Here is a 9,958-nt window from a genome sequence, read left to right as displayed (position 1 = left end):
CACAGTAGGCTGAATGGCCTCTTCCTCCTGCACTCTTAAGGCGTTTTGATTCCAGCCTGCCAACACTCTTGGTCTTCAGCAGTTCCTCAGGTGAAGAGTTCGGGGACAGTCACCGCAGCGGTGTCCCAGTGGGAGCCGGGGAAGGAACTTGCGGAGCAGCTTTCGTGAGGCTGGATCGTTTTGAAGATGGGCGGTGTAGAAAAATCGCCCAGCCCCCACCAACACCCCCCCCACCCTCCCCCCCACCCCCAATTAAACCGGAGATCCGCACAAGACACAAGTTGTTGCCATAATCTTTATTGCACTTTCACCAAATCGCAAAAACAGTTACCACAAAACCCCTACCCCCCGAAAACATTGCTCACGCAAAAGTTTATAGCCGTAGAAACCAGCTTGCCCGTCTGTACCTGTACACAAAGAACTCGGAGAGCAAAGCTGGAAATGGCCGGCTTGTGTTGGAGGTTCCAAGGAGAATCAACATTACAGCTTTGCTGCCTCAGTTAACAATAAGAGCAAATGCCCAGGTTGCTCAGATCAGTTTCACCAGCTTTCAAGTATTTTGCTCATCAGCATGTTTCCTCTTTATATATATATATCTATATCTATATACATATATATATCTATTTGAAAATGTTTTGTCTCTTTTGGGATTGCACACTCCTACCTGTTCAATATTCACATCTCAGCACTGGGTACTGTCGAGGAAAACAAATAAATGGTTTAACTTCGAAACCTTTGTTATAATAATCTGGGACGGAATCTATACTTTACATATTTGGGAACAATTACATCTCTGCTCTGAATTCACTGAATTCAAGAAGTAACATAAATAGCCAGTCTCTGCAAGACTTTCCATTTCTCACTTACACGAGTAAAAAAAAACAGAGAGAAGGTGCCACTCCCCCTCTACTACCTATTGGTCGCGATTGAATTAATATTGTAACCTAGGTCACTCTCCACCACGGAGCTGTACCCTTCCTTTTCTACACAGTCGCTGACTGACTTTAAAATGATTCGTAACCTCCTGTCCATGGCCTTCAGGTGCGCCTCTATTAGAATGGGTGAGAGTTTGTCCCTTAGGAGCGATTCTGCCATCACCTCACTCAGTTTGTACTCTTCCTTGGCCAATAGCTGTAGCCGGAGGTATGTTGATCCTTTTATTCTGTGGGGTAGAAACAATGGCATTAGCTGCAAAGATTTAACAATTAATGTGTCAATGAAAATGTCTCCCAAAACTTGCACTTTGGTGCCAGTATTGTACCCATTCAGGGGCTGTGGGTGTCATTGGCTGGTTCAGCATTCATTGCCATCTCTAATTGCCCTTGAGCTGAGTGCCTTCGGCCATTTCAGAGGGAATTTAAGAGTCAACCATATTGCTGTGGATCCAGAGTCACATGTAGGCCAGACCGGGTAAGGTTGGCAGATTTCCCCTCCTAAGTGACATTACTGATCCAGACGAGTTTTACAACAATGGCTTCAGGGTCATGATTAGACTTTTAATTCCAGATTTCTATTGAGTTCAAATTTCACCATCTGCCATGGTGTGATTGGAACCCAGGTCCCCAGAGCATTACCCTAAGTCTGTTGATTGCTACTCCAGTAAAGATACCACAATGCCATTGCCTCCCCTCCTTACCCACAATCCACTGTGCTCACTGGTCTAACATTAGCTTTGGCAACGTCTCGAGTTTTGAAATTCTCAATCCCTCCTTGGTCTCATTGCTTCCGACCTCGGTAATCTCCGCCAGCCCCTCACCTTTCAGAATCTCTCAACTTCTCTAAGTCTGGTCTCTTCCACATTCCCAACTTTAAAGCACTTCATCGCTAAGGCAGATGTGCCGCCAGCTGCTTGATGCTTCCCCTTTGGCCAAGTACTTGGTTACCTGTCCTAATGTGACTCAGCATCAAATTTAAAAAAAAATCTAGTTGCCCATCCCTAATTGCTCTTGCTTGGCCATTTTAGAGGGTAATTAAGAGTCAACCGCAATGCTGTGGATCAGGAAAGAAATACTGACATTGGAGGCAGTCCAGAGAAGGTTCACGAGGTTGAACCCGGGTATGGAGGGATTTTCTTATGAGGAGAGGTTGGGTAGGTTGGGCCTGTACCCACTGGAGGTTAGAAGAATGAGAAGCGAACTTACTGAGACATATAGGATTCTCAGGGGGCTTGACAGGGCAGATGCTGAGAGGTTGTTTCCCCTTGTGGGCGGGGTGGGGTGGGGGGGGGGGGGGGGTGGAAACCATGGAAACCATGGAAGGATTTAGGATTTGAAAACAAGGGTGAGAATTAAAAATAAAACATTGCTTGACTGGGAGCGAATGTAGGTCAACAGGTACAGGGGTGATAGGGGGAGTGGGACCTGCTGTGGGGATGGTCATGGGCACCAGAGTTTTGGGGATGCCTTCACCTTTACAGAGGGTAACATGTGAGAGGCCAGCCAGGAATGCTTTAGTATGGTCGCATCTGGAGGTAACAGGGGTGAGGGTCTCAGCAGCAGCTGAACTGAGAGAGGGGCAACGGGGAGGGATGTGACGCAGGTGCTGACAGGCGGTTGGGAGCTCACCTGGGGGTTTTAACTGTGACGCCATGCGCGCAAACAGACTGGCCGGATTTCAGCCGAGTGCCAGGAAGAGGGATGGAGTCGGTGACTAGCTAGCGGGGTTCGGAGAGGAAGCCCAAAACATTTAACTGGAGGAAATCTCAGTTTATCCAACACTGGGTGTCAGTTAGGTAAGCAGTCTGATCGTTTAGCAACAGATGGTGAGTGTCGTACATGTGAAAATTAGCGCCTCTCCACCTGAAGCGAGACAAAATGGGCATGACCCATCAGTCCAGCGTTATATCATCAAAAGGATGTCAGAGCACAAACCACAGGGCGTGATTTTCTGTTCCCCACCACCCCTCCCTCCCCACCGCTGGGAAACTCGCAGCAGGTGGGACTGGAAGATCCCACTGGCGGGAACAGCCTGAAAATCCCCCCACCCCCCCACCCCGCTACTTTTGTAACTGGGAATGTAATATTGTGCATTGCAAACAGGAACTCAGAAGTGTGTCTGGAGGTTGCAGTAAGAAGGGCCAAGACAGCAACTCTCTCACTATCTACACTTACCGGCAGCACTGATTCAGTGGGACCAAGATGGACAGTTCATCATGGGAATGTTTTCCAAACCTGCAGGAGGGCATCAATAAAACATTAGAAAGTGTTGGCCCATTTCCAAGCACCCCTGCTAAAATCCAGGAGAATTGTGCATGAACACACCTTCTACACGAAGCGTGACACAGCCTGACGTCAACCACTGGGGAAAATGCCGGAACCTATTCGGAGCATGCCAATAGGTCACAGAGAAGATCAAAATATGCTTATGCAAAGTCAACAGGAATTTATGAAAGGGACACCGTGTGTATCATAGCAAAATACTGCAGATGCTGGAAATAGGAAATAAAAACAGATCATTCTGGATAAACTCAACAGGTCTGGTAGCGTCTGTGGAGCGAGAAACAGAGTTATCGGGCGTGATCTAATCGGCGCGCCCGACACTGTGACGCAGTGAGATCTTTAAATCTAACAAGAGGCCTCCTGCGAGATTTGCGACCCTCGGAACACCTGATAATATCTAATGAGATCTCATGAGACGTCGCGATCTGGACTTCGCCCTCACTGGCCGAGATCCAGATTTAACATATTTAAGTGAGCTATTAGAGTAATTTAAATCTATCTACGTCGGATTTCCCTGTGGCCCGGGTACCAACGGCCTCGCCCGGGAAACCTTGCCATGCGCCATTTCACACTGGTCCACATATACGTAGATTAAGCGTAACGGCATCTGGGGGGAGGGGGTCTCCCAAGCCATTGGAGGCCCTGGGGGGTGGTCAGGTTCTGGGCAGGGTGGCACATTGGCACTGCTGCTAGCACTTAGCACCTTGGCATTGCCACCTTGGCATTCTGGCTGTGCCAAGGTGCCCAGGTGCCAGGTTGCCCGTGCCAGGGATCGGGCCTGGGTGTGCCCTGCCCTTAAGAGGTAGGGTAAAAGGGGACTTGAGGACTCCCAAAGAGATAAGTTGAGGCAATGTGGGGGAAACAGAGGCTACGATGGAGTAGCAGAAGGGAGATCAAAGGATTGGGGCGACGTGGTTCCCCAATCCACAAGCCAGCTTCCTGCACTCACGGAGCTGAGCTCATCAGTACAGGAAATAATGTAAGTGCGACCTCTGCGGGGGGTCCCCAACCAAAGCCAAAAAAACAGCAGAGCACCGTTAGTGAGGTCGTTCTTAGCGCTGAAGGTGGCAAGAAGCATCCAGCTGTCCGCACCCAAAACAGGACACTGTTTATTGCGCGTTAAATCACGGCCAATGTTTCGGGTCCATGGCCAGGATTCTCTGGCCACCTAGCCGTGTTTCCCGTTCGCTGGCGGTGGGATTCTCGTACCCGCCGCTGTCAATGGGAATACCCATTGAAGCCACCCCGTCCCGCAGAGAAACCTGCGAGCAGGGGTGCACTACCAGTGCGACCAGGAATCCCACCGCCAGTGAACGGCTGGAGAATTCTGGCCATGTTTCTCTCCTCACAGATGCTGCCAGGCCTGCTGATTGTATCCAGCTTTTTCTCGATTTATTATTAAAGAAAAACTGTGTTATGTTTACAACTAGCAGCGTGGATAATGGGGGATTGCATTTGAACCTCCAAAAAACATTTGATAAAGTGCAACACAAGAAGTTTACAACAAAATTAGGGCTCATGTGAGCAATACATAGAATAAGCAATACATAACAAAACAAAATGGAGAGTTGGAATAAATGAGTCATTTTCAGGCTGTAACTGGGGAGAATTGAATGGATGTGTACTTGGGGAGTGTCTGGCCCCATTGTGGCGGACCCGCCATGAGAAACTGGGTCCCCAGCCTAAAGTCTATTGACTCTCAGCCGGACTGGGCAATCCCAGCCGGACTGGACAATCCCAGCCGGACTCGGCAATCCCAGCGGTGAGTGGGGCCAGGAAATCCCACCCTATGACGAAGATGGGGGAGTGATTCTACACATGCAGCTTTGCTGCTGATGATGTAGAGTGGGGTGGGAAAGTAAATTTGTGAGGAGGCAAGGAGCTTGCAACAGGATTTAAACAGGTTAGGTAAGTGGAATGTGGTGATTGGGATACAGGAGGCACCATCGAACAGCCTGAAAGGTGGGATCTACCCGGGTCGCATGATCCACCACGGTCTCAGGAGACGTTGCGATGTAAATCCCAGCCATTGTGGGCGGGATCGCTCTTTGGCAAATCTGTGAGATGCGAGCGAGACAGCTAGTCTCACTGTAATAAGCCGTTTCCCAAGGCACCCGAGGGGTTGGGATCTATCCCCTTCGCCTCGGAGACCTTGGGAGAGCGACGTTCAGTACAGATCTCCACAAACGGGGACCAGGCGGAACGGCACTCATGGAGATCTCCCAGTGGATCGGGGGCCACAAGGTGCTTGTCCGCTGGAGAGGGTGGCACCCTGGCACTACTTGTGCCACCCAGGCTCTGCCAGACTGGCAGTGCCACCCGAGTGCCAGCCTGGCATTACCAAGGTGCCCATGTGGCACTGCTAGCTGGCAAGTGCACTGCCAGGGTACCAGGTTAGCACTGCCAAGCTGGCATTTTTCACGGGGTGGCGATCAGGCCAGGGGGCGCCCTGCTCGAATGTTGGGGGGGGGGGGGGGAGGGGCGGGGTCTCCCTCATAGTGAGTTGGGGGTGGGGCCCGATCTAACAGGGAATGTGCTAAATAGCGGAGTGTTTTTCGGCAACAAGCGCCAGGAAACAGGTGACTAAACAGACTCGCTGGGGGCCTTTGTTCCCATTTGGTTAAATAGTGCCCAGGGTGTTTACCAAGTCCTTGTGCAACTTGAAACTTCAGTCACTTTGGGTGCACACATGACAGAAGCAAACTGTAAAGGGTTTGTAAAAACATAATACGTGAAGTCGTTTAATATTAATGCTGTTGACATTGAAACTAAAAATGGAACAAAAGGTGAATTATTCAGAAATCAGATTAGTCATCGTCTTACAGAGTCGGTGTTATGTGGATGCCAGGAAATATGAACAGTATTGTGTTAAAACGTGATGAATTATGCTTTCATTTGTTGATTGCAGTTTGTTTCTATCCTTTCCACATCCACTGTTAACATGGTTTAAATTTGCACAAGGACTTCATGAACACCCTTGTCTGTTGTGGAGGAATTGTGAGGTTATCCACCTTGGTTGAGCAAATTAATTAATTTAACCTGGGGAAGAGACAGGGAAATGTTGATATTCAGGGGATCCTGGGTGTCCTTAAACTCACATCTCAGAAAGTAAATATGCTGAGACAAAAAACAATGAGGAGGGCAAACGATATATTACAGAAGCATTGGAGACGGGAATAAGTAAGTCTTATTGTGACTTACATAGGGCCTTGGTGCACTGTGTACAGTTTTGATCTCCTTTTCTTAGGAAGGATATATTTGCTCAACAGGGAGTTAAACAAACTTTCATGAGATTGGCTTCTGCGATGAAAGGGATTGTCCTACGAGGATAGATTGAGCAGACTTGGGCTCGATTCCTTGGAGTTCAGAATAATGAGAGGTGATCTCAATGAATCGTAGAACGTTCTTAAGGAACTTGAGGGGGTAGATGTTGGGAGGATGTTTCCCCTTGACTGGGGGAATCTAAAACATGGGGGTCACAATCTCAAATCAATATTTGCTATTTAGGATTGGGCTGAGGAGGAGATTTTTCATTCGGAAGGTTATGAATCTTTGGGCTTCTCTACCTCAGAGCTGTAGGTGCTCAGTTGTTGAATAAGTTCAAGACAAAGATCAATAGATTTTTGGACACTAAAGGAATTGAGGGATAGGATGAGAAGCTGTGATTGAGCAAGAAGATCAATCACGATCTTAAGGAATGACAGCGCCAGCTTGAAGAGCTGAATATCTTACTGCTCATCATGGTCTTGATGTTCTTATATATTTTTGCGGATGTTCTCAGAAGCGTTGCTTTTGGGGCGCATTTGAATAAAAGAGATTGCGACATGTACACATTGGCAAACGACATACTGCATTGCAAGCTCACGAATACCGTGCTTTATTTTTTGAAGTGTATCTTCACACACGCACTTTTCTTTGAAATAGTGGGAAAGTGGCGGAAGGCTTCCCGAGCTGATTGTCAGTCCGTTATGAACCTCGTTATGAACCCTCCTTCCGTGGCCAACATGTCCTGGCGTTGGTCCTGAACCTGGGGCTTCTAGTCCAGAGGTAGGGTTGCTACCTCTGTGCCACAAGTCACTGCGTGCGACCTTGAAAACATTGTTTGGCCACTATCAGGTATTGCAGTGCATTGAAATGTATTACAAACAATCTATACGTTCCATTTTCCATCATTCGAGGCTGTAATGGTACTTCAATGCTAAGTGCGCAGGGTTAAAACCCCTGTGTTCAGGCAACGTGGAGCATTAACATTCCTCTTGGTTCATTAAACACACAGCGCTCAGACACATCTTTGACACATCAGAGTGTTTATACCCTCCTCACAGTTCACAAAGCATCCAGCATTAACACTCCGCACAGCTCACACAACTATATTTGCATTCCTCTCAGTTTACACAACAGTCTTCCTGGTTGAGACAACGCGAGTGCTAACACACAATTCTGGCAGCTGAAGTCACTGTACCAACATGCAGACTGCCAGTAAGCAAAGTACTGTCCTGCGAGTGCAGACTGAATTTACAACCCAGGTGCGAACAATAGCGTCATTTAAGATGTATCTAGACAGATACATGAATGGGCAGGGAGCAGAGGGATACAGATCCTTAGAAAATAGGCGACAGTTTTAGACAGAGGATCTGGATTGGCGCAGGCTTGGAGGGCCGAAGGGCCTGTTCCTGAGCTGTAATTTTTCTTTGTTCTGTGTTCAATATCCTTCATTCCCTCTCTTTTAATTCTTTCACAGGCTGCGTGTGTCACTGGCTAGGCCAACATTTATTGCCCATCCCTAATTGCCCTTGAGAAGGTGGTGGTGCACTGCCTTGAACTGCTGCAGTCCATGTGGTGTGGGTACACCCACAGTGCTGTTCTCTCTCTCTCCCTCTTCAGAAGTACAGCTTATAATCGCTTCAATATCTCCTGGAAACCATCCTGCTTCCCTCAGTAATCTACTCCATAAACCTATTGCCCTTTTCTCAAAACATCTCCCACTTGGTTTCCTATTTTTTCAACTTCCTGGCCATTGAATTTGAAAGCTTTGCACCGATAAACAATGCGTTATCGATCTGCTTTGTCAGTCCCCTTCGTTTAATCTTGAAGACTTCAATCAGGTAAGCTAAATGTGGCAACAATCATTCAGAATTCAGACAGAGAGGCTAACAGAGCTCCTGTGGTTCAGCACAGGTTGACGTAAAGGCTTTTTGGGCCTGTGGCCAGGTTAGTGAATGAAACACCGCATTATCTCGCCCACTCTCATTCTCGCTCACTGCTGCGAAAACAGCTCCTATCTATCTACCCCTACAAAATCCCTAATAGTTTTGAATGCTTCTACGAAATGTCCCTTCATAACCCTACTCCGGAATATTCAGCAAATAATCCAGCCTGACACTCCCTGTGCTGCTTTGTCGGAATTCAGCTTGTTTGCCTTGTTTTCCCGCGCAGGGGGAGATAAACAAACCCACTGCACTATTTTGGAGACGAGCTCTGTCTGGAGTCCTGACCAAATTTATCCCTCCGCCAACATCAACAAATATAGCTGGGTGCCCGATGTTAGACCATTGATTGCTCATGAATCCTGAACCTGGCCATTGCAACAGACTTACTCTGCTCAAGGCCATACGGGAGTAGCTTTAGCTCCAGCTAATGTGGAACATGATCCCGGGCTGCCTGATCTACTCTTGCTTTTAGACATTCTCAAGCTGAAGGTTGGGTACTTATTGCCTTGCTGTTTGTGGGAGCTTGCTGTGCACAAATTGGCTGCCGTGTCTCCTACGTTACAACAGCGACTCCACTTCAAAAAATACCTCACTGCCTGTGAAATGCTTCGGGACGTCCTGGGTACTGAAAGACACCACACCATTTCAAGTCATTTATTTTTAAAACTCCTCTGCGTCCTCCCCAAGATCTTGACAACGCCCTAAAAAGGTTAGCGCCCGGAATTGGGTGCAATAATCCCAGTGAAGGACTGAGTGGAGATTGATTTTTTTAAAAAAATGTCCTCACTTTTGTCTGCTCTGCCTGTCTAAAGGCTCTCGCGCAGACTGAGTCTGTTGCTGTGGTTCGGTGCAGGATTGACAAGCTGTGGATGTCAGAGAGACATCAGACAACCAGCTCTGCTGTCAGTTGATGAGACCAAGCAGCCTTTAATCAGCTGCAGCCTTGGGCCTCTCATTTAGGTACTGGAGGCTCTCGCCAGTGCTGTTTATCCAGGAGCTGATCAACGCCCAGTCTTTATGCGCTGCCCGTGTTTCGTGGGGAAAGTGAGCCCACTTGTGACACTAATATTATTATTATGGGACATCGTTCAGTGAGGAAATAGCTCTACCTCACCGCCCAAGGGCTCAGTGAATAAATCGGCCTCGGCAGCTATTTTTAAACCGGCAATTTGCAGCGCTGGTTCCTGTTGTGATGCAAGTGATGGATCCAGTGTGCAGAGACTTTCCCTCGAAGCATTGTTTGAGAAGCAGCCCCTGCCGTCGGACTCTGGGGCGTAATTCTGCACCCACTCAGGGATTGCTTGGGGCAGCGCTGTCCAGGCCTCAGGGAAGGAGGCACATGAACAGTTTGATTAACTTTCTCAGCATCAAGATTTAGACCAGAATATTGTGACTGGATCATGATGGGAGACGTTGCTGCTGTCAGTGGGGTAGAGGGTCAAGATAGCTCTGATCAGCCACAGCCCAGCTCCACCATGATCATTTTAATCTTTCAAAGAAAGAAGAATCCTCTCAATTTCTTGCCTTGAG

General features: G+C 48.1%; 1 protein-coding gene across 1 annotated transcript in view; it reads right to left on the bottom strand.

Moving 5' to 3' along the window:
• Positions 1–281: 281 nt before the first annotated feature.
• The window catches only part of fam20cb (FAM20C golgi associated secretory pathway kinase b), a 138,234-nt gene continuing 128,557 nt past the window's right edge, over positions 282–9,958 (bottom strand). Inside the window, exons 9-10 of the mRNA XM_072481556.1 lie at positions 3,111–3,170; positions 282–1,162 (exon numbers count right to left, since the gene is read on the bottom strand). Of these exons, the coding sequence (XP_072337657.1) occupies positions 910–1,162; positions 3,111–3,170 (313 nt within the window). The 3' untranslated portion in view covers positions 282–909. The remainder of the gene's footprint in view (positions 1,163–3,110; positions 3,171–9,958) is intronic.

The sequence above is a fragment of the Scyliorhinus torazame genome, chromosome 17, assembly GCF_047496885.1.
Source record: "Scyliorhinus torazame isolate Kashiwa2021f chromosome 17, sScyTor2.1, whole genome shotgun sequence".
In the NCBI taxonomy this organism is placed as follows: domain Eukaryota; kingdom Metazoa; phylum Chordata; class Chondrichthyes; order Carcharhiniformes; family Scyliorhinidae; genus Scyliorhinus; species Scyliorhinus torazame.
Note: the sequence above shows the minus strand (reverse complement) of the source record. Positions and strands in the feature narration are given on the sequence as shown.